This window comes from Berghia stephanieae, chromosome 2 (genome assembly GCF_034508935.2).
Source record: "Berghia stephanieae isolate SIO BIC M18660-M18661 chromosome 2, UCSD_Bste_1.3, whole genome shotgun sequence".
In the NCBI taxonomy this organism is placed as follows: Eukaryota; Metazoa; Mollusca; class Gastropoda; order Nudibranchia; family Aeolidiidae; genus Berghia; species Berghia stephanieae.
This window is the reverse complement of record NC_088361.1, coordinates 98,075,879-98,102,215: the sequence shown is the minus strand read 5'-3', so window position 1 is coordinate 98,102,215 and position 26,337 is coordinate 98,075,879. Positions and strand designations below refer to the sequence as shown.

The following is a 26,337-nucleotide window of genomic DNA, read 5'->3' as shown; positions in this document are numbered from 1 at the left end:
TTTTTATGTTTCAGGGTTGTATCAATCAAGAAAAAGACAAAATTCAAGCTTTTGACGAATCCAGATAAAAGAAGGGTTGTCAAGAAATTTGATTTGATTTACTATTAACACACTAAATTACTACAAACTAGCAGATTTGAGCAGTAGGGCAGATGTTACCGTATGGTTACATGAATTCATTACCATGGCTGATATTTATCTAGTGTTTGTGTGACTTCTGGTACTTTTTGTGACCATTGGTGTCATAGGTTAAAATGTCACAGGTGACACTTAAGTTTGAAGTTTCTAATGTATTTCTGTTTTCATGTTCTTCAAAGCTTGAAATGTCATTGATTACATTTTAACAGGCTGTATTACATGTGTTCAGTTGCTATTCTTGATTTATTGAGGCAAAATTGCGTTCTAGTGACGATTTTGACCAAAATAATAGCAACAATGGTATTACCAATTTCTAAGTATATTTCCAATTTGAATGTATTTAGTTTCTTAAAATATTATTGAATTTCATTTTAGAGTAGGTTATTGTGCTTTTTTGACTGAAAATAATGATATATTAGGACGAAAGTGTGATTTGGTGTTGCTTGTGACATAAGTAATGGTGTCACCGGTTTATGTCACAGGTCACATTCAGATGCTCTAATTTCCATGTAAATTTCTATTTTTGAAGTCTTTGGTTTCTGAATATTATTAAATTCCGTATTTAAGTGTGATTATTACACTGGTTTGACTGAAATTAATGATATATTGTCAAAATTGCAATTTGGTATTGCTTGTGACATAAGTAATGGTGTCATCGGTCTAATGTCACAAGTGACACAATGTCGCTAAATAAGATATGCTTTGGTCACATTATTTCCCAACATTTTATTCCAAAAGTTTCTGAACTGTGCTGGTAATAAACATATGCAATATTGTTGTTGTTGTTAATGTACATAAATTTTTATGAAATAATATATTTGCATTTTATGTTGCTTGTGACCGATGACACCAAAAAGCAACATTTTCTCCAATAGTTGGTAACACTACTGTACTATGATTGTTGTTGATTGTGTCTTTTTGTCTATAACTTACTAAATAAAGTTTGATACTCAACAAAAATCATTTGGTTATTGAGTTTTTTGTCTCATTTTGGTGTCACCGGTCACAGGTGACACCAGCAACCTATAGGTAGTGTTGACGATATTATGCTGCGTTAGACCTTAAAGTTATCTAAAGGGCCTTTGATTCATGAAGTACAGGGTTTTTGCTACACATATAGAAACATGAATGGACTATTATGTATTTTGAGAAAATAAATTGGCACCTTTTGACCTTGGCTCATATATATATATCAGTTGTAATCATTAGTACCGTCCTAAACATGACATGAGCCAAGAAAAGTTTTACACATCACTATTTAAGAACATATTGTCGATATTACTCTCGCACTTACAAAAGAGACGATTCCCCCTAATCAAAATGACAAATGCAACCAACAGTAAGTAAAACCTTAACAATGAAAACACTTCCAATTATTCTGGTGTCACGTTGATTATATGATTTTTAAGGTATTTCATCATTGAAAATCCTTTAATCCTTTTCACACCTGAAAAATAAAGAGCATTTTGTTAGATGCTGACTCATTGGGATAAAAAATTATTGGTACATAAAAATTTCACAAAGTATAACACAAAGAAAGGCTGTCTGGCAATTACAGAGCTGCCTCCCCCACCCCAGGATTATTAAATGCAGGATTATTTGAGTAAAAATCAAGAATTTCAACAAAAAATCAAGGATCAACTAACCGAATTATGCAGTTTCATCAACAGCCTTTCTTTTACAATTTAATAATAATAATAATAATAATAATAATACTTTATTGCATCCCAAAAAGGAAATTTTTTGTACAGATGTGTTATAATTTACACAATAAGATAAAAAGACAATGGAAATAGGATGTTTATATATAAAAAAGGAGCAGCTCTATAACCAGAGCTGCGCCCTACAATATGAATAACCTCAACACTGTAAAACAGTTAAAACTGTCACTATAAATTGAAAATTAAAAAGATTGTAAAACAAATAAATTAATAAATTAATATTTATATTTTTAAAAAGTAAAAATGAGAAATAATTATATAAAATGATTATTGCTTGTTGTTATAAAGCCTAATACTAGACGGCAGAAAAGATTTTCAGTGTCTTTCTGTTTTCGTTGAAATAGAGAAAGGGCGACCACTTCTTTCTGACATAATAATTGATGGTCTTAGTGGATGATACTGGTCATTTGATATTTTAGTTATTTTATTTATACAAAATTTCTCGTATAAAAGATCTACATCGTCAACATCATTTATATAGCGTTTAATGGATTTTTTAATATTTGAATTTATTTTGTTCCTTTCCACTGCTAAGCATTTGCCTCCCCAAGCTGTTATACAAAATGACAAAACACTTTCGATTACTGCTCTATAAAATAATGTGCAGAGGGTTTTATCAATTCTAAACTGAGAGAGTTTTGATAAAAAATATGTACGTCTGCACATCTTATGCCTAATTATTTTCAAATGTTCATCCCACTTGAGCCTGTCATCAATCGTTACACCAAGGTATTTGTAGTGAGGAACTCGCTGGACGAATTGGTCCTTTAATTTTAACGGTTCTATCGGTTCCTTCACTCTCCTAAAGTCAATCACTAGCTCCTTTGTCTTGCTTATGTTAAGCTCTAGGTGGTGGGCATCACACCAAGACACAAATCTATCAATTTCTTGCCTATAATCCACTTCGTTGCCATTTGTTATGAGGCCTTGAAGAGCGGTGTCATCTGCAAACTTTATTAAAGGTACACTCAGGTTTTGACTTCTACAGTCATTCGTGTATATTGTGAATAATACAGGGGACAATACACAACCTTGAGGAGCACCAGTCACGGCGTCTAAACTGCACTATAAATCTGACCGTTTAGTTTCCCGCTGTTCTGAGCGCCGACGTAACCTCACCCGACAGGTAACCGGGGTCAACAGCGGTCAGCCGATATCAATTCCCAGAACGTAGATTTGACGTGCATTGGGTGATACCAATGGATGATTTCCGTACCAATTAACCTCACGATCTTCGTGACGATGCAATTCCACCCAAAATGCAAAGAATTCTCGCAGACCTCCTCTTTCCATCGGTCCAATTTTTATTTCAATTCCTCCAGTACTTATTCCACAAGCCGTGATTCAAATTCACCTATTTTTCTATAACATTTAAATAAAATTACTTGTAATTACCTCAGGATTCTAAAAAAACGTTGCTATAAACTTCAATTTTTTTGGTGTGATTCACAAGGCACAAGTTTTACTACGAAATGAGGTAAGTTTCATTTACTCTTCAGTTTTCATTATTTTGTAATGATTATTTTTCCGCGGTAGGTCAGGTAATAATGATATTACCTCTTTAGCCTTGTTCTTGAAACGTAATATTTCGCTGCGGTTTTATTGTTAATTATATTTTTATTTTTATTTTTTTCAATGATGAGTTAATTTGATTTTTAAATTGCATAATTTGAATTATCTTGCTAATGTTTAATTTTAAATGACATTGTGTGTTGGGCCTCAACTTAGCTCAACTGCTTGTTAGAATTTTCCTGCCCCCCCCCCCCCCTTTCTTTCACCAAATTGGGTGAAGTATTTGGTTTTTCTTGTTCCAAATTTTATGTACGCTGTCATGTATGCGTGGATATGAGAAGTAATACAGAGTGTTTTAGAACTCATTTTATTCATTAATTCACTATATCATTGCTTACATCGCTCAGTCAATTTTGAATTTTCTCTTACAGCATGGACCACACAATTGCAAGTCATAACCAAGCAGTGAATTCATTATGTAGGACATGTGGTATGATTTGTTTAACACAGAAATAGAAACGTGCCCGCAAACAAATCATTTAAATGTTCAAATTATTCTAATGACATTCTTTTAGTCTATGGGACTGACACGGCATTGGACAAGCAAGGAGCACACTCATAATTTATGTGTAAAAAGTACACATTATAAAGCACATTGAACACACGACTCATTAGCTTCTTTGTATTTTCTCATTGCCAAGACGCTAATAATAAATAAATCAACCTTGAAACGGGTTGCACTTGCATGTTTGATATCGACAGAGTAGAATATAACAACAAACTACGAAACGCAGGAGAGACTTTCAAATCTCATGCACGAGCCACTGACCCTCAGGGATGGTCCTATTGCCTCTGAATTGGACAGAATACCGCATTACGCCACAGGCTTACCACAGCAGATCATTCATTGGCAACCACTGCCACAAATACTTACAAGAAAAAGTCTACACTTTCAATTATCCAACAAACAAAGAACTACACCCACGACCCACTCATCATTGACGATGCATGCAGTATTGGATTAATTTTCGACAATATAAACAAGGCCTATAGTCTTGTGCACAACTTTATTTCACACACAAAATCGATCAAAGCAGACACAATCCAATATATTCAAAGTGCAATAAAACATTACACGGATACATACAGAAAATATTTTCCAAACAAAATAATCCCAAAACAACACCTCCTTGAGTACCACTGCATACCACACATCACTCAATATAAGTTTAGACTTAGACTTCTTGGAGAACAAGGCACAGAGACCTGTCACCAAACAACAGCAAAAATGAAAAAAAAAGAGCATCCGCACAGCTGTTTAAATAGGGCCCAAACTTTCAGTTTAGTTACTTCTTCCCTCACGGCTACCGTCAAATAATGTAAACAATCCACCGTCAACCACAGTGATAACACCTGTCAAGACGGGGTGCACTGGTAATAAATTATGTCTGCAGGTAAATCTCATCGCTTTGAATTTCTCTCAGGCAGAGAGTAGTAGAAATTTCATCATAATACTCAATTTTCTCAGCCTATTGTGGACGCAGTATCTTTTTCATAATTTACAAACATATATGGATACAAAGACCAGCTTTTCCTCTACAAAGACGCAATTATTTTTGTTTACATCATTAAATGATAAGTTTGTGTTTTGCTCTTTTGAATAATCAGAGTTTTTAAAGAAATAAATATTAAAATTATAAGTTTAAGAAATATTTAAAAATTCAGAATATCAAACCAACACTTTTTACCATCAAGGGTGAGGGATCAGAGAAAAGTAAATAAAATTATCTTTCATATGATATATACTTTATTGTGTAGATTCAGGGATTTAAGAATAGAGAGTGTGGAAAGGAATCTCAATAATTGTTTTTGTTACCAACAAAGAGGAGAATATTTCATGATATTTTAGAAACCCAATAATAAAACTAGATAGTGATGATAAGAGACATTTATTTAATTTGATTTCATTGAATTTAAGCGGAAATTTTAGATATTTCTTAAATTTACTTATTTAAGTTCTGTTCAGGTTATGGAGAGACACACTGAAGACGGTCATCACACCAGTACAAATGAAATATGTCGAATTTGTTGTGAAAGAGTACAGAGCCGTGCTGAGAGGATTAAAAGACTCTAGACGTTATCTACAATTGACTATAATTATAAATGTGAAATTCTGACATATTTAAATATTTCAATTTGCGAGAAATGTATCTCACTGGTACATAATTTAAAGAAATGCGATGCAGGTATTGATAACTTTGGTTCAATGAGAAAACTCTGAACAAGAAACAATACTTCATGAGGTGAATATGATCCTAATATTTCACCAGTGATGTGCTATATGCAGTCTATATGGCACACAAATTAAAAGAGGTGCAAGTCAAGTACATAAAAAAAGTAATGGGCATGGATATCTCAAAAATAAGGTTATGAAAATTATAAGAACTCTTTTAAGATTTTCTTAGTGGTTTTGATTGTCTTTAAATGAGTGTCCTTATATAACAAATTTTAATGGAATTCTTATACTTCGTTGATTCTGGGATAAATATACATGAATCACATTTGACTATGTTTCTGGTTTATTAAAAAATGTCTATTAAGACAATGCTGTGATTGGATTTCAGTTTTACCTTACTCAAAATCCTTACTTTTACGTACAGGTGAATTGATATCTCAAAAACGCCTCAATCTACTGGTATAAAATTTATATGTCTACATTCTACAGATATTCAATATCATTTCCATTACTTTTTTTTTTTAATCTTAAGTGTTGAACATGTTAAAATATTCTCTTAAAAATTTCAATTCACTTAAATTTATGTATCAATTTCATGGGTTATCCCTCTTGCTTTTTAACAACATCATAATTATGATTAAATAATCAATGAAAAGTCTGTTAATAAAACTGTTTGGTAGTATAAAAATATTTTTGCTACACTTAATAACGGCAATACTACATTAGTTTGAAATTCAGAAAAAATCGATCAAAACGGCGAAAAAATTGTCTCCCTCTCTGTGTCATCATCACTAGACTGGCTAGATTTACCTGGCGAACTAAACTGAAAGCAATAAACGCCTGTGTCCGGCATTATCAATGATATGAATAAAATGCGATTAGTCATCAACAATGCAGTTAAAGACCAGCCCCAAACTACACTGACGAGTTTGAATGCTCGTAGCGGATATATTTTTGAGGAAAAATACGTTTTTTGTGAGGAGAAGTATTTACATCTTGTCTTTATAATACATAAAATTCAGACAAATCCATAGCAACGTTTTTTTTTCTCTAATTTTTGAAATGTTGCACCCGCTATATTTTTTGTGTAATTTGTTACCGTCCATTGATAACTTATATTGAGAAATCTAGTAATACTATGAAAAAATAAAAAACACACAGTAAAAGTAGAAAATATAAACTTTTATACCAAGTAGTGATATTTCAACTCATTCAATATGGGTGTCTAACAGACAATAAAACAAAACATTGTTAAATTGAGTGAAACGGCAATCCCCGTTAGGTAAATTCCTCTCGGTGATTGACCGCTCACCGTGACCGGGTCAGCAGGTGTCAGGAACGGGATACCGTCTCAACTAAACTGTTGTCGTTGTGTACGCTGTGCAGTATTTGTAGTTATACAGGAAGATTTGTTTTGTCCTAATTGAACATATTGTGCTCTCTCCGTAAGAAATTCGAGCACCCAAGCAATTATATACTTGTTTAAATTCAGACTAGTCAATTTTTGAACAACCAACTGAGGTTGCATTGTATTGAACGCTGAAGAAAAATCTGCAAAAAGCAATCTGCAATAGCTCCTAGCGTGATCTAGATGCCTGTAGATGTTGTTTGTAAACAGCAAAATGGCATCCTCTACGCCACGTCCTGGTTTGTAAGCAAATTGATGACTATCACTCAATGGCATAAACTGATTCCTAATTTTAACAAGAACAAGTTTTTCTAAAGATTTCATGACTATTGAAGTCAGTGCAACAGGTCTGAGATCGTTCATAGTTTCAAGTTTTTCTTTTTTTGGAACAGGAATCATTTTTGAAGTTTTCCAAATTTCAGGGATCGAAACGCATTGGAGGGACCAGTTAAAAATATGTGTATAAATGGGGGAAAGCTGATGGGCACATTCTTTTAATAGTTTTCCCTTCAATCCATCCGGCCCAGCAGCCTTCCTCTCGTTTAGTTTTGAAAATACGAATCTCGTTTCCTCTTCATTGACCTCAATAGTCATTTCATCTTCCAAGGCCCTGTCTAATTTATGTTTTTCATTTTCAATATCAAATTTGTTTGCTGTGTCGAAACGTGAATAAAATTTATTTAAAGTTTCAATTTCGATATCTTCTGATATAATCGTGGGCTTTGGATTATAGTTAACAGCAGTTTTAAGCCCCTGCCACGTGTCCCGTATATCCCCAGAAGAAAAGCATTTTTCAATTTTATTTTTGTACTTGTCTCTACAACTAGATATTACTCTCTTTATCTCTTCGATGTGAATATAATATTGTTTTGTTGTTTTATTTTTTAAATGATCTCTGACCAAATACCCAAATGATATAAGCGAAATCCATGAAGAATAATATACCTGTCACTGATACCAAAACATTTGAGTATTTACACTATTTACAAAGAATGAGGAGCAAGGCTTTATTTATTTTTTCATTAAGCTCTAACTTTAAGACTTGGCAATGAGATGTTTAGAAACTCAAGCTCATGGCATACAATGTTTCTTGATGACATGTGCACCTTTTGAATCAAAAGGCAAAGGGCACTTGAAGTGTCAGCTGTGACATGGATGGCCTGAAGTCGGTTTAATTTTTTCTTGCTAAACTAAAAATTCTCTCTGTGTCAGCATTGGAATGGGAAGGACAGAAAAATTTCGCTAAATTTGCAAATTTTAACCCACAATCCAGATTCCTTATCTGCCCAATTTTGTGCCATTGTTGGTCTATTCTATCCTCATTCATGATGTCATCTGGAAGTGTGTCTCTCTGGAATTAGAACTTAAGGGGCAGATTCTTAACCAGATCTGGGCAGATAAGGCAGGGTACTTCTTGAGGAAAAAATCGAGCATTGAATATTTTGTTGTTAATCTTTTGCTGACATCCAGAACAGCAGCATATCCGTTAGTGGAAACTTTCTGAGGATGTAACGACTTGTTGCAGATAAAAAATTCTTCACTTCTTTACTAAATCTATCTTCTTCTGCAACAGGAAACGAAAACTGCCCTGCATTTTTTCAAAATAGTCTCTGGTTTCTATTCCCATTAGCAGGTCCTTTCTAGAAAGCATGTTTTTTTTTCCATCATACTTGACTCCAAATATAGTGTTGGCTTTTGAGATGGCCTCAGGTTTAACAACGCGTTTAACATGTGCTCAGTAACAAGTTCATCCAGACGAGCCATCAGACGATGAATTTGAGAGGACTCAGTCTGAAGTTGTAGATTCAAACATAGGTAGGGTTTCTTTTAAGAATATTCAGTAATCAGTAAAGCCGTAAAGTTCCATTATCAAAAAAATTATACGCTTCAGCCTTGCTCATTTTGCACTGCCCTTTTCATGGGAGGAGAAGTGCATCCAAATCACTTTTGAAAAATTGACATTGTTCAAGCATCCTTTCAACAAATGAATGTAGAGAAAGCCACCTGATAGAGCCATGCTTAGGATCTTGTGAAGCTCCACACCACACTTCAACTGGAATTGTTCAAAATTCTTTTTTTTTCTTCAAACTCTTATCCATTTAGAAATACATATCAACAAGATGTTCTTCAACATCTACTGACAGTTCTTTATTGGCTGATTTTGCAGCTAAGTGCAGCAGGTGACAAGGACATCCATTTACATATACAGCTTTATTTTCTTTATGAATATACGCTCCTACACCTTTATGAACTCCAGTCATTACACTTGCATTGTCACAAGCAAATGAAAGACAATTATTCCATGGAATATTTCTCTCCTTTAGCTCTTTGTCCAAGACACATTCAATGTTTTCATTAAGGGAGAATATACTCTCTTAAATAAATAAAAGTTTTCTAAATCTTAAATTCCACGTTTCTCATCATCTTGACTTTAAAACTTAATTTTATTTTAACTGGTTCATTCCGACATCAGTGCTGATGGTGACAGAAGTGAAAATAAGGAAAATTTTGTACAATTGCCTTTTAGCCCCATTTTCACTACTTTAACCTCACTGTGTGAGCAATTAAGATATAAACAATCATTGATACTCTAGCTAACTTCTGGAGTGTGGGAAACTACACCTATTTTTTCCATTGTTGGGGGGAAATGTCATTATCAGTGCTGATGGTGACAAAAAGTGAAAAAGTAGGAAAATAATGAACGACTGCCTTTAAGCCCCAGTTTTACTGCACTAAACCCCACTTTTAGAGCAATTGAGATGACGGACTATCATTGATACTCTAGCTAACTTCTGGAGAGTGGGAAACTGCACCTGTGTGTTCCACCACACATCAACTCTCTCATTGCTAGCACATTGTTTCGAGAAAATGTAATTTTTAAAAGGAGGAAATTCCTCCCCTGGACTCCAAAATCGCGGATATCTACGGATCCGAGGAAAACCATCAGCACTGTGTTTTAAAAAAGGAGACAATTTCTTCTCTTGACTCCAAAATCGCGGATTTCCACAGATCCGAAGAAAATCCTAAGCTCTGCGACAAAATACCTGATTGACATGGTGGGCCACACATTTGAGCTTCGATTTGGTTACAAAAAATGCATTTGGCATTTCACCAAGCAAACTCCAATGGACCTTTGTCTGAGAGTCACTACTCTAAACAATTCATCGGATGGGGTGTAATCAATGACTAATAGTGAGCCTTACCAAAGACTTTCAATAACTGGTCATCACAAAGGACAAACTGTTTGTTTTCAGGATCCTGAAAGTAATAAATATGAAATCATTAAGGACAATTAAACAAACTATGATGAAGATTATGATGGAAATGATGGTGGCGGAGATGAATATGTGAGGCTGGTTGAAAAAAACCCAGGATGCGGCAAGCTTCGATACAAAATCTACCAAATTCAAAATCTTTTGTGGATAATCCTTCTCAAACCATTTAAGAATTGATTCATGATTGTAATCCAGCTTAAAAATAAAAGTAAATGGGTTATTTTTTTTTATTTTAAAAAACATGTCAGTCACATAATTCTGATTAAATAGCTAGACTTTGAAGCTAAACTTCTATCTGTTTCGGTGTGTCCACTATCGCCATTCATAATTTGGGTTCTAATAGACATAGAAAGAAAATTTGAAGAGGTAAATGATCAGGATGATGTGGTCTACAGCAATGTATAATAACTCAATCTATGAAAGTTGGTCACCCTTCCAGGCTTTCTCAGCCAGTCACACATATAACGATAGGGATAACCTTAATGACAATAATTCATTTAAATACATTGAGGCAAATGAGCTTCTCATGACCACTACTACACTTAAATGCTGTAAATGGAAAATAGACTGATTTGACCAAAAATTTTATTCATCATTACCAGGTTTAACTCATCAAACCTTGGTCACCTACCTGTGATAATAGCTTAAAATATTAGAGGGATGGATAGTTAGCGATGTATAACTTTGATTATAAATGCAGACTCTTGTTAGTTCAGTATGTTTCATTTAAATTTAACTGATAAAAGCCCACCAAAAGAACAATAAGACAGCTTGATAGGAAATCTTTCAAAGAATCAAGAGACAGCAATTTTTGATATTACAATTGACTTTATGTTAAAGACTCCAGACAGCCTTTCCTCATGATCAATATCAATAGATAATTTGTGGGAGACTAACTTAAGATATCCAACTGAAAATAACTATTCGCCAAACCTGAAGATTCCTCTCCTTCACTATAGACCACAAAGTCTTCACAATTTCTGGCCTTGGCATCTGTAAATCATAAAAATAAAAACAAACCTTTAAAACGAATGGAGTCTTTCATTGATGACGAATACAATGACTTCAAAAATTTAAATTTTACATGGTGAAGATTGATGTTTACGAGGAGTTGAAAACACTGTTTACAGCAACCGGAAAACTTATACACAGCCACCAACATTTAAAACATTGAAAACTTGATTTTCCCGGTAAATACTAAAAAAACTTTTCGATAATGTGCAGGGCTGTCAATTCAGGAGGCAAAATTTTACTGAACTTTTACAAACCAATTAGTACTTACTATTTACTGTTCAGCAGGATTGGACAAGAAACTGAGGTTTTTTAACATACTGAATTCAGTAAATAAACTAAAAATGTGCAACTAAAAACAAAGAGTAGAAGACAAAAAAAAAATTTCAAAAGTATTAATCAGCCCCAATATGGAAGATATAATTTTAAATTTTAAACTTTTTCACCATTGTAAAATTCTTTACAATAAATCAATAATAAAATACATTACAGCAAACTGAATTTCGAATTTAAATATAAGTCTTTGAATAACCTTTTTAAAAAAAAAGAAAAAAAAAAAAAAAGAAAAAAAAAAAAAAAAAAGAAAAGAAAAGAAAAAAAGAACTCTATGAACAATAAAAATCAGATTATAATTCAATAAAAACTAACGACCAAAAAATTACTTCAAATATTTGTAACAGATAGGAAATGCAGCATATAAATTCATAAATAATAGTAACTCATGGTGACTAAATTATCAAGCGTTATATTTCATGGACATTTTTCTGACTTTTTAATCCACACTGTTTTGGCACATGTGATCCCAAAGGAGAAAAAAGGAAAACATGTTGGTCCTTAGTTGTTGTAAACTACAAAATCAAAGTGACAAGACCAATCACTTCTTTCAACGTGTAGGCATGCATAGACTTGTGCAGATCCATCATGGTCAGTAACACAGATGACACAAATATATAATCGTTTAAGCACCCCTATACATACCAGTCTTGAGATGAAAGTTGGTGAAAATAAAATCAAAATTATTTACAACTAAATTTTCTTTTAATGGAATAACCACTTTTAAAAATCACTGTTTTCACCAGTCATATTTGTGTTAATATAGTTTAGGCAGGTAAATTCAATATTTAAGGGATATTTTAAGGTTATCAAAAATTAGAAATAATGACGTTGTCAAACTTCAATGCATACTTGAAAATTAGACAAACAACAATAAAGGTAACAATTTAAAGTCATCATTAGTTGAACCATATTAACGAATTTATTAAATAAACTATAGCAAATATATATATATATATATATATATATATATATATATATATATATATATATATATATATATATATATATATATATATATATATATATATATTGTAATTAACCTGCTTTTAAAAATCATCAAGCCTATTTCATTTCAGAAACGTCCAAATAAATAAACATGAACAGGAATAAAACTACTGGATTCAATTTACTCTTAATATATCTGCACATAGATTAGTCTGGACCACGACAACAAACCTCATTTTTTCCTACAATAGAAGCCAAATCATCTGATAATCTGCATGGTCGACTGTATACAGAGGCTGGGGAGGTGGAGGAAGACAAGACAAAAAATGTCACCAAAGGATACAGCCATAAATCACAGAGAGACACATTATAGAGTACTTATAAATTATGACAACAGAACGCCAATTTAATGTAACTTATCAATCATAAATTCTCACATAACTGCAACAAACATAAAGTCTGCTTTTTTATTTCCATATAAATTCGAATTTCAAGAATTTAAAGTTGTACCAGACCATAAACAATTGTGGTATTCCATCTAAATTATTTTTTTATAAAAAGATTTGCTGGTAAGCAAATTAACAGAATTTGCATTAATTTCCCTCTATCAAACCTATACAAAACAATTTCAGGAGAATAAATCCAACTACCACCCTATCCCTCCCCTGTATTAGTAATAGGCCTGATTTAAAAAACGGGAATGCGAAAAATGTATTCTGTGTATAACAATTCCTTTATTGATCAATGACTAGATTTGTTTTAATGTTTCAATGTCATTATTCCAAAAATATATTTCAATTTCAGATAGGTGTAATTAGATCGGTCATGTGTTGTCATTTAAGGATTGCGACAGTATAAATTTTCAAAGCCAAAATTTTAATGTTATATCAGTCTTAGTAAAGACAAATGTTTCAGTGTCAACATTTTGTGACTTGAGTTCAAAATATAGGAAAACAATGCATAAAACAAGAAAGCAACATGAAAACATCTGTGATTACAGGCTGATGATCCATGTATTTATTGTTATTGTAGACAATGACAGAACAGGAATATTGCTTACACCTATTCTGTCAGCCAAAGCAATAAAAAACAAAATAAAGCATAAAAAAGCACAGGCCTGCCTCAAAATTAGAAAGACAAACAAAAAAAAAAAAAAAAATTTTAAATAAAAAAGTTGTCTTTCTAATTCCACTAGTTCTGAAAATTATTTGTTTTAAAAACCAACTATAAATTGACATAAAATGGATTAGAAGGAAGATTTATGATGAAATTATAAGCTATCCCATCATTTTTCGAATCTCACATGATCATTTTCTCTCAGTTTTTAAAGACAGTTTAAGCCAAGTTTCCTTCAACACTCACAATGTCACTGTTTCATACTTAACCTTATGTTTTTGTTTGTTTGTTTTTAAGAGTTTTACGGCGCTTGCAACACATATCAGGTCATATCAGCGCCAGTAAAAAGGAAGAAAATGGGATAGTAAAAAGTTCTAGAATTACAATAAAGCATCCAAGAAAAGGGAAGACAAAGGGGAATTGGTTCAAATAAGAAACAGGTGTAGATTCCAAAAGCACTCTATCAAAGTACTTAGTTTGAGATCACTAAAAGTCTAATCCAGACACAAGCACAGGTCCCCGCTAATAGGAACACACTCAAATGTTTTACAAATCATATAATATAAAGAAAGCATAATACAGTGCATAACAGAGAGATGATTTACAATGAAAAAAATATCATCTCCCAAAACTAACTATACATTTGACTGTTTCCCTCTTAGCCAGGGGATCTGGCCAGGACCAGGACAAAACCAAGTAATCTCATTCCAAGACAAAGACGGAAAGCATGTTGGAAAATAGATATAAGGGGATAGAAGACACAGTATGTACTTAACCTTACAATCTAAAAAACTGAATGATTTTTAAATAAAAGAGGTCTAATATAAATATATATTACAAAACGGAGTACAAGCAACTTTGTCGAAACCTTTTCATAATGCCAGATGGTCTGTAAAACCAACAATTTAGTCATTTGCAATTTCAATAGGCCATATTGAAAACTATTTTCTGTGCTATTTTGGAGGGTGTGGTATATTACAACACGACAAGCTCCCACATTCAAATTAATTATATGATAACAGACATAAATCAGACATATACAGTCGTATTCAAGTCATGCTGCACCCCTGTGAATGTGCTCCACTTTGAAAGGCCATTTCCAGTGAATAAAATCAAAATACAATAAAGTAATACTATACTTAATATGGAAGAAATAAGACAAAACAGAGAACAAATAAACTGCTATCACAACACAAAAAGCAAAAAGACTGAAATATACATCAAGCTTGGGCTCCTAAAATTCATAACGTTGATTACAGTTGATACAAAAATAGTAAATATAAAAAAACTGCTATGACTACTTATCTGACTAGAATGAGTTTGCACACTTAAATTTGATGATTTTGTCTGATGATACAGACAAATAAATAAAATGGATTATTCTCTAATTTGGAGACAGCTTTTAAATATTTGAAAGTCGCTATAAAAATTATTTTAACAACATAAAAAACGTTTTATATGATTATTGGACTCAATTAGTGCATACAGAAATTAGCAATGCTAAGCATAGTGTTATGTTATCGATAAAATAATAGTTCTTTTATAGAAGCATTGATGAGACATATATGGTATGGAGAAGTGACCAATGAAAACAGAGAATTATTTTATCGCAGTGTCAGAGCCAACCTGAGATCCAACTGACACGGCATAATCTGCCTGTCTGAGAGAGAGAGAGAGAGAGAAAGAGAGAGAGAGAGAGAGAGAGAGAGAGAGAGAGAGAGAGAGAGAGAGAGAGAGAGAGAGAGAGAGAGAGAGAGAGAGAGAGAGAGAGACGAGAAGAGAAGAGGAGAGAGAAAGAGAGAGAAGAGAAAGAGAGAGAAAGAGAGAGACAGAGAGAGAGAGACAGAGAGAGAGAGAGAGAGAGAGAGAGAGAAAGAGAGAGAGAAAGAGTGAGAGACAGAGAGAGAGATCAGTGAGAGAGATCAGTGAGTAGTCACACTAGCCACTGAGCCATCCGGCTACACAAAAATATGGCTTTCACACTTAGTACCTAGTGTGCGGCCTCTCTTCTCTCAATCGCTTAGGGGATCAAATGGAGGATAGCTCAATGACCCTGCAAACTTTCAATAGCTAGCAATTTAATGCTATGTGTTCTTCCTGAATGGAACAAGACAAACATGTAAACAAAAAAGATGCACCTTTCCATGTCTGTCTTGTTCCATATAGAGAAGAGCGTATTGCATTAATTTGCTCGCTTTTTTAAGTTTTTGAAAGATATATATATATATATATTTCTCTCTCTCTCTCTCAGCCAGGCGGAGGGTGCCCTGTCAGTAGGATCCCAGGTTGCTGACACCGCAATATTTATATTGTCTGTTTTCATACTCCATATTAATCATTATGATTGATACAAGTGCCCGCTCCGCACTTTTTCTGAACATTATAGAGGCATTGTACTTGTTCAATACCACATTTATTTATTAAATTCCTAAAATGACATCAATGGAACCAAGAAAATCTAGCAACGCGCATGAATTTAAAAGTAACTACTGTAAGTTAGAATCATTACCAACCAGGAAACTATTTTGTTTTTACCCTGATCATACAAAAATGAATGTTGCTCGTTTTAATAAATGCATTCATGGAAAATTCCGTTCTTAAACGTAGCTATTCAGGATTGCTCTGTGACTATCATAATTATGATAATCAAACTTGAATTTTAAAAAGCTATGGTATGAGGATTTTAAAATTCACTGTGAAATAATAGAACAGCATACAATAACATTTAAACTTCTTGATTGTTTCATTGAGTCTGAGATCACTTAAAAATCCCCTTATCCCTGATTTCATTTAACCATAATATACATTTGTTTTCAGTTGCAAAAACATGCATTACAAATGGTATGAGGAACGCATATTAAGAATAAAGGGTGGTCAAGTGGTTAGTTGTTCTGTTTTCAACAATTTATTGTTTATTTCAATACTACATTAATAAGAATATTGTAAAAATTAATCAAAGTTTGTAACTACAATGAGATGGGTGAGAGCTCTTTAACAAGGGCTGACCGAAATAAAATTAGTTGGCAGTCAAGACCTCAAAAAAATCCAAAACAAACAAGATAGATCAGTCTTTTCATAGAGAACTAATCATCGAAACCACAATTTGCCATTGTGATATTATGGCTAATTTGAATACAAATGTTTAGGACCATACAAATTACAGACTTTAATAACATCTTTCAAAACACATACGAGGCTCACGGTAGAATAAATTTTTAACTTACGTTTTCTCTTTTTATCAGGATCTTGCTCTTTGCGCTTTTTGGGCTTTGGCTGGGTGGAAAATAAAACACAAAGAAAACACACAATTACACGCTAGACAATTGTTGTTCTGACAGATATTTGTTTGTAATAAAATAGGATATAATTGTTGACATAATCAAGAGTAGTTAACTCACTGGTGCAGCTGCAGCTCTTCTAGATCCTCGCGTTCTGAGACCTGACTCTTCTTCTTGCAGTCGCTTAGCTAAGTCTTCATCATCCATCTGTGTTAGAGGAACAAAATATGAGGTAAGGGCATTTTTTCATTAGGTGTAGTGGCTTGTTTAAATTTATCATTGTTCACTAAAATAACAATGCTTTCTCCTTAAAAAAAAACACCATACTTTAGACAATCAAATTGTAGTTTAAAACATGAGGATTAACAAGGAAAACGGCAAATTGGCAAGATGTTACCTGCAGAAATCATTTAAAAACTACAACCCAGAATGTGCAATTTGGGTCTTAGGCATAATGTGATAATAAATTCTTAGTCATTCTGATCAATTAATCATATAAAAAAAAAGAGTAGGACTAATTAATACCTGTTTGATACTGGACATTACAGGATCCTCGCTGTCATCTGCTTTGGTTGCGGACTTCCTTTTAGCTGCTTTGGATTGCTGAATGAAAAGAATATAATGCGTGAGTGAAAATGGTCATTGCAATAACGTTTGCAAATACAACAAAATTATTATAGTAGAAACAATTCGTAATAATAATTAGCTTCATTAAAAAAAAAAGCAGAATAAACATTTATCATTCATTAATATTTTCTTACTTTTAACTTTCCCATTACATTCAGGAAATTCAGTCGTGTATCATCTAATCACAAAATTATGATACACTCAGAATAAAATATGGGTGACATCGGAATAATATATTTTAGCAAGTTCATGATGATGGGTCACCACTCCTCATTTTTAAAATGTATTTCTTCTATAATTATTTCACACTAATCGACTAAATTTGTCATCTCAGACTTGACTTTTCATGAAGATTACAGAAATATCATATCAGGGAGGACTGCTAATTCATCAATGCACACAAACAAAAAATAGAACAAGAAGAAGAAAGAGCAAGATTATAAACCTTGTAAGTAATGACATTTCTAAGATCATTAAAATTATATATATATATATTTATATATATATATATATATATATATATATATATATATATATATATATATATATATATATATATATATATATATATATATATATATATATATATATATATATATATATAAATATATATATATATATAAACAAGAAAAGATAGGAAGAAATGGACAATCCCATGTTCACCTTTTCTGATGCACAATTCTTGTTGAGCTCAAAAGTTATGGTAGCCACCTAGATAAGGTGGTCTTCCTTCAATATGGAAAAAAATCCTGCTTAAGTCTATTTTACACTATTCGAAATTCTATTTGGGAAAACATTTTTAAATTCCTTCATAGTTTGAGATCCTATGTACATATATTTAAAAGGACGAATTCCTGCCATTATGAAACCAAAGTTCGAAAATTTCCTTCTTTTTTTTTTTTTTTCAAAAAAAAAAAAAAAAGAGGGAAAGGAAAGAAACCAAAACAGACTGGAAAATGAATGCATATAAAGATCACACTTACTTTGGCAGCTGAAGCTGATGAAGAGGAAGACTTTGACTTCTTCTTTGGTACCTGAACAGAAATCAATTTATATAAAAGTATTAAGCAATTTATCTAAATTAAACAAAAATAGTATGATAATGTCAAAATCATAATTAAAAAGGCAGATTTCAATCATATGCTTTATAAAGACACACTTCATTTATAATCATGAAATATAGTGGTTGAACAGAGGTATAATATAGATTTTATCTATAATCATATCTGGGAAATTGAATTTTTTTTTTTGTCACAACAGATCCTTATCCAATCTTATCACCAATTGACAGGTGACTTTCGTATATTATGAGTTTGAATTATCAATTTAATGGAGATAAAAAGTTTGGTTTTTGATTTTTGTTTTGTTTTTTTGTTTTTTGTGTTTTTTTTGTTTTTTTTTTTTTGGGGGGGGGGGGGGGAAGGTTATATATTTAGATTTCTAAAAAATATCACTAAAAACAATACACTCAGAATTGATGGTCATTTTTTAAAAATGAAAATATCAACTTAATAAAGAATAATTGATAAAAGAAAATTTGACACCCTCGCCTTTGTTTCATCTGCCTCTTTGCCAATAGAGCAAACTAAGTGTGATTATTTTGTTTGTTTGTTTTGTTGTTAAGGTCACATCAGCTGGTTAAAAATGGGAACAGAAGTAGATTCCAAGAGCATGCCATCAGTGCATAGTTTGAGACCACCTAGCCTAATATCTAAGCACACGATTACACTCACAGAGGGAAAAAAGATATCTCCCAAAACAATACATTTGACTGTTTCCCTCTCAGTCTCAGCCAGGGCCAGGACAAAACCAAAATATTTTTTTTAAAAACAATGGAATAGGAAATATAGGGAGATATAAGACACAGCAACAGTGACCTCCTTGCCCACCACTGAGGTCTAAAGACCCCAACCAGAAGTGTGAATGTTTGTGAGGGTGAAGAGAAGGTTGGGGTTGAGTAACTTAAAACAAATAAATACATTACGTTACTATTAAAGCTCTTTGATGATTTGAGAGAAGAAAAAAAAGTTTTAATTAAGTACTGTATGAATCTCACCAGCGGGCTAAAATGACTAAAAGTATCAAACCTTCTCATCCTCTGACATGGCATCACTCTCATCGCTGACTCCATTAGCTGCTTCCTCTTGTTTCTCTTCTTCTTTCTCTTCCTCCGCTTTTTCTTCTTCTTCCTCATTTTCTGTAATAAGTTTCATCACCAGTTTGTCGATTTCTTTCTTCCTGGAAAGTAAAAGAATAAAAGGTATAAAATATATTTCAACATATCTCATTAACTTTCCAGTTAAGATAAAATTGAATTTAAAAAACACATTTATCTTAAATGGCATCATTTATAAATGAAAAGAAAAACAGAAAATATATAGAACATTGATTTTAAAATCAAAAGTTGACGGATACAAGTAAAATGATATTTTTTTTAATAAATCGCAGATACAGAAAATGATAGAATAACCATGGAAGTAGGGAGTACTCTAGTAGAGAGTGAATTGAAATAAAGTATTACAAACCTTGATATGAGGTCAGTTTCATATTTTGCCTCCAGCGTTTTTCGCACTTTTTTTGTTGACAAATTACTTAAATCAGCACCTTTCAAGATGACTACAAAAGAAAAATAAAGAATAAATAATGAATGAAATCAATAATTATTATATGAAAACATTTTTTAAAACTTAACAGAATCTCTTTGTTAAATTTCATTACAATTTTATTTTTTTGTCAATAAATATTGCCTAAAATGAGCAAATCACACATGGTTTTCATCACAAAGGTAGGTTGCTTCATTTTAACACATAATTATTGAACCATACAAAATAAGAGTCTAACGGAGAGCTGCCTTCCCAGTGATATTAAAAGAGAAGAAAAAAAAAAGAAAAAACTGCAGACTGATGAGCTTGCAAGTGGAAAGCATTATCATCATCATTATGTCAATGACTTTTTTTCAAACTATCACTGAGAAAAAAAATGTGAAGCAGACATCATTGAGAAAGTTGGTTGGCATAATAAGAGTGTAGATCTGCCATAGATAATAGATACAAAAAGTGCGACATCACAACTGCCTAACAACGGCCCTTCCAGTTCCACAATCACTAGATGCAATCAAGTTGCAGTCTTTACTACAACCACAGTTGCCTTTAAAAAAATTAAACCTAATCAAATTTTTCGATGCTAAAATGGTTCAATGTTTTGCACATAATTGTCAACATCACTCGGAGAGGAAGGCCTGTTGGTTTTACCAATTTCCAAGTGAGAACCATTCTTAGTTGCTGTCAGCGTTGTTAAGAGGGGGTGATGTTACAACTTTAAAATCCTGGGGGAAAAAGTTAAATATCAGACCTGCCTTGCAACGACCCTTCCAGGTCCACACTCAACAATCAAGCTGTGTCTTTACTACGAACACAGTTGCTTTTAAAAGATCAGATTGATCACATTGTTATTTGCTAAAATGGTTCAATGTTTTGCACCTGATTGTCGACATCGCTCAGAGGAGGTCTGTCAGTTTTACTGATTTCCAAGCGAGAATAACTTTTGGTTGCTGTGAGTGTGACAGTTGTTAAGAGTAAGTGACGTCACAACTTTGGAACCCTGAAAACAAAAATCTGTATATTTTCAGGTTATATAAGCCTCAGGAAAAAAATCTTTCTACAGTCCACTCCGGATAATCGCAACCCAGTTAATTGCAACTTTCGTTTAATCGCAACATTTCCCAAGAAACGGAATTAATGCTATATAAAAGTCACTGGTTAATTGCAACAAACTTCGGTTAATCGCAACAAATTTTCGACCTTTAAAGGAGACAAATTCAAGGAATCAATCAAACAAAATAACATGATTAGATTTCATCATGGGTGAAATCATGACATGTTGAAGAATTGAGAGTGGGTGGGATTTAATACTACATTAGTGTGTCACCACCCTATTAGAAACAGAAGAGGACAGGGCTTTGCAGTTCGGGTTTGTGCGGTCATCTGTGACCATTAGATATGAGGCAAATGGGCTGGGCATGGTTTAGACAACAGGTAGACGATGACAGTTGTGAGGAGAGACTGAGCGATGATATCCTTTGTTTTGTGATTGACAACTGTGCATTGTGATCAACAGGTTTGATGAGAGCTTATTGTCTAATCTAAGCTAATTAATACTGGCTAATCTCTTGGAGTCTTACAAATGTTGAGAACAAAAAGTGAAAGTGAATCTAATCTTAAGATGTCGGCTTGCCTCAAAGCTAATTTTGCTTGTCAAAATCTATACAGGACTGCCATATAATTTTTTATTCCAATCAAATTGCTCATCTGTGGTGGACTCAGAACAATGTTTACAACAATTGGTTTGAGTTTAGCATATCTGTGTAAAATGTTGACACTTGGAATATTCTGAAATATGAGATCATCCAACGTAAAGGGTAAGCTGCTTATGAAATAATTAGCCGAATATGATATTAGAAAATATAATGTATTTATTTCAAAATCCATGAGTTACCCCTGTATGCTTATTTCTTGCAACTTGCATTTCTATTCGATTGTGATGCAATGTACAGACATGTACATATTAGCATATCTGATAACGGGATGCAACTATGGGCTTGATTTAACATTGTTGTAATGGACAATAGAGTAGTTCCAATACAACAATATCCATAACAATTTGGGTTATCAGACCTGCAAACATGCGAACGTCACAATAAAGACAGTATTATTATATCATATATCCCATCATTTTTTTTGACTCATCGCAATCTTGTTTTTTTAAATAGACAACATAAAAAAGAATTGGCTGCTATTTATCTTGATCAACACATAACTGCTTTGGGTCCAACCTCCTAGGTACTTGAAGTTGTCAACTTCCTTTAGCCATTCTCCATTCTTTGCCTGTATGCTAATTGGCCTTTCTTGGTTGTAGGTTTGGAAAACTGTCTTCTTAGCATTACAGCACAGTCCTACTCGTTCAGCCTCAGTTTCAAGTCTATTGAGGACTTCTTGTGCCTGGTCCATCTCCTCGTTCAGTAGAGCCAGATCATCTGCGAAATCTAGATCCGTGACAATCATAGCTAGATTGCGCCTACTTCTTTGTCTATGTAGCGTGAAGCCCAACTCGTTCTCCATGCCAGCGTAGAAGTCCAGGACAATTGCACAGCAGTTCCTCTAATATTTCTGTCAGAAAAGCATTGGCTTGGAGTGCCTGTCACAAACTCAGGAAAATCTGGAGTTCAAACCTACAGAGGGAAATAAAGAAGAGACTGTTCCTGGCAACAGTAGAGTCAGTGCTTCTATATGGAGCAGTGACATGGACTCTTACTAAAGCCCTTGAGAAGCAACTGGACGGCTGCTACACCCGTATGCTGCGGATGGCCCTCAATGTAAGCTGGAAAGAGCACATATCAAATGAAGAGCTCTACAGTGACCTCGAAGATTCAAAAGAGAAGACTGAGACTTGCGGGGCACTGCTGGAGACACAAGGAGGAGATTGCAAGCAGTCTTGTGCGAACCAGAAGCAGAGGCAGGCAGAATAAAACTTACATTGACTGTCTGCTAGATGATACAGGAATGGACAACACCCGGGAGCTGCGTACGCTTATGGAGGACAGGACAGAATGGCGAAGACTTGTGGTTCATGTTGGGCGCCCCAAGGGGCGGCCTAAGTAAGTAAGTAAGTAACACATAACATCCAGCCAACAAAACATTGGTAAAATTAATCCACTCAGCAGGAACCTCTTTTTTACAAAAGTACCTGGAACTGGAAGGAGTTATGCCTCACAATCACTTTTTACCAAAAAAAAAAATTACCTCCCTCTGGACATTTGGGCGTGGGGGGAGTGTGGATTGTTCCTATGATCATCATAGTCATAGTTGTGATGGTGAGACTCACTGAGATATGAAAGCATTATCCTGATGAAAAGGACATGACTATGCAAAGTTTGGCGTAAACCTCAGGAAAAACGGGATCATATTCTAGGTCCATGCGGTAATGGTAAACGCCCATTTGGCACTCGAGCAGTGAGCTGATATATGGCCTAGTGACTGTGACCCAATTCTTTGGTCTGATGGGTCTCAGAAAAAGTTTCATTGATTTTTTTTTGTTTCTGTATGGATTTTAATTATTTATGTCTTATTTTCTTCAGGAGGAATTACCCTATCGTTTGGTGTTGTTTATATCTAAATTAATGCCAATTTAGTATATCTTTTGATCGTGGATAAAATAAGGTATAATTTAGCTTTGGATAATTTAAAAATTTGAAATTTGTAAATAAAAATTCCAGTGATTTAACATCGAACTTTTTAACAAAATTAAATTCAGGGTTGTATACCGCATCCCTAAAATTCGTTCCAGTAAAGTAAAATCTTCACTCACTCAAATCTTAGCGGCTATTTTAGGCCAATTTTGAAATCTAAATGGTGATTACTACAGAATGCAACAGATTCAGGTCACAAAGTCGTAAATAACAAAGGCAAATGAAGAACACAAATGTTCACACTCACACGCACACCCTTGAACTGAAACTTTCTTCTAGATACTTGTATCTGATTTTCTTTGAAAATTAAGTAAGGTATTAGTATTAGTATTAGAATCGTGTTGAAAAGCACTTTATAAATGATAAAGGTTTCAATTGAAATTGAACTCAACCTAATTTGAATTTTTTATCAAAGTAGACCGACTAGACTTAGAACTAGAAGTGACAGATAGGTGATACAGTTAATGATTGTCATTGATATAGAGAGAGGGGGGGTAGAGAGAGAGAGAGAGAGAGAGAGAGAGAGAGAGAGAGAGAGAGAGAGAGAGAGTGAGAGAGAGAGCAGAGTAGAGTTAGAGAGAGAGCAGAGTAGAGTTAGAGAGTGAGGGAGAGATAGAGAGGGGGGAGGGGGAGGGAGGGAGAGAGAGAGAGAGAGAGAGAGAGAGAGAGAGAGAGAGAGAGAGAGAGAGAGAGAGAGAGAAAGAGAGAGAGAGAGAGATCACATATCTAGAAGATGGACTGTAATTTGCACTGTGCACATCTTGCCAGTTCAGTTGCAGTTTCCACTGCAACTCCATCCCATCTCATTGTGAGTGAGGGAGTTGAGTTTTTTCTCAAAATTACTCAACAAATCAGTACCTACTCGATCATAATCTGGTAGAAAATAAAAATCATGTGAACCATATTACCTTTAATCGCCTTTTCAAGATCCTCCACACTAAGGTCAGCCATTCTGTATTCAATGAAGGGAGCAATGCCTATTTTCAAATCAAATTTAGGTGTGGAAGTCGTCGGCTGGACCAAAAGAACTAGAAAAACGGAAGTTGAAGAGCCGAATATTTAAATACGTGATTCCATCTTTATTTTTTTGTCCAATACTCTTTTCTATTACACCGACCACTTGCGTTAAAATTGTCCGGGTTTCCTTCTTTTTTTTTTTTTTTTTTTTTTTTTGTTTAGTTTGTTGTTTTGTTTTAAGAGTTGTTTTGTTTTGTTTGTTTATTTGCCTCTTTTTGTTCTGGAATATTTTATTTTTGTACAGTAGGTATATCATATAAATGAGTGTTGATATGAATTTTAAGTATAATAGGAAATATCTTATTGGAGCTTACATTTTCAAGTAAAGTTTTAATGGGAATATGTACTTTAATTACATGAACGTTTATACATTGCATTTCCAAGGAATCACCATGCTCACCACGCTTCCCTTTGCTGATGTACCTATTCCCTCGGAGTGCCATCTGGAATTAACGTTCATTTCATACAGTACAAGTTGTCTGCTATGCGTCCTTTTGTGCTCGCATTTACATTCTCCATCCTGCCAATAGCCAGGTACTTATATATACCCGAGTCGAGAGAATGTCTAACAAATTACTCGACTGGAGCTTTGTGATCATTGCCACAGCCAGTCAGTTTCACGGCGGGGTGCTGTACAGAGTTTAAAGTGTGTCCAGAGATTCCCATATTTAGGTTTACTTGAGTCGAGTGATTTAATTTTAACACGTTACTTCAATTCCAATTTATTGAATCATTACAAAAATTGCGAAATTGAACAAATATTGACCGCAGAAAAAAGGCAGTATTCCATCGCTGCAATATTTGTTGACAAGTCAGTCTTGTGGATTGTTGCAATGAAACCGTTTCATTACAGTAAGTAACGTATTCCGATGCGATATTCAAGCAATCCTTTAACCCCACGATTCTCCCTGATTGATTGATTCATTCATTGATTCATTCATTCGTTAATTCATTCCGATTGGTTGGACACAATCTTTATTCATTACAACAAATTCAAATTCTCTCTCTCTCTCTCTCTCTCTCTCTCTCTCTCTCTCTCTCTCTCTCTCTCTCTCTCTCTCTCTCTCTCTCTCCGAATGGGTAACAACCGAGGTGCATTTAATATTTTGCTTTGGTTTGAGAGTATTTCCATTCAATCAATGAGTCTATAATGATTTGGATTACCATACCTACTGAAAATATGTGCACGTATACGTCGGTGACCGGTGACAACGATGCTCAAACACTGACCATGGTGGAGCGTCCTTGAGGAAGACTTTTTGTCGTTGAATGAAATAGGTTTTTACCTCGAAAGGTTCCTCATTAGTGTATTTGTGATAACGATGTTAAAACTGACCATGGAGGAGTGTCCTTATTATTGATTATTATTATCATCATCATCATCATAATCATCATCATCATCATCATCATCATCATCATCATCATCATCATCATCATCATCATCATTAAAACAATAAAAACACCAAAAATAAT

At 33.7% G+C, this 26,337-nt stretch overlaps 1 protein-coding gene across 1 annotated transcript; it reads right to left on the bottom strand.

Annotated features, from left to right (window-relative positions):
• LOC144966000 (uncharacterized) lies at window positions 1-24,918 on the bottom strand. The gene is made up of 11 exons (XM_078901979.1): window positions 24,756-24,918; window positions 20,129-20,219; window positions 19,691-19,841; window positions 18,587-18,637; window positions 17,502-17,579; window positions 17,097-17,183; window positions 16,923-16,971; window positions 12,814-12,878; window positions 11,224-11,283; window positions 10,219-10,273; window positions 1-1,585 (listed from the first exon to the last, which is right to left on the bottom strand). Exons 1-11 carry the CDS (start codon window positions 24,796-24,798, stop codon window positions 1,512-1,514), a joined length of 804 nt encoding a protein of 267 aa, XP_078758105.1. The 5' UTR covers window positions 24,799-24,918; the 3' UTR covers window positions 1-1,511.
• Window positions 24,919-26,337: the final 1,419 nt, after the last annotated feature.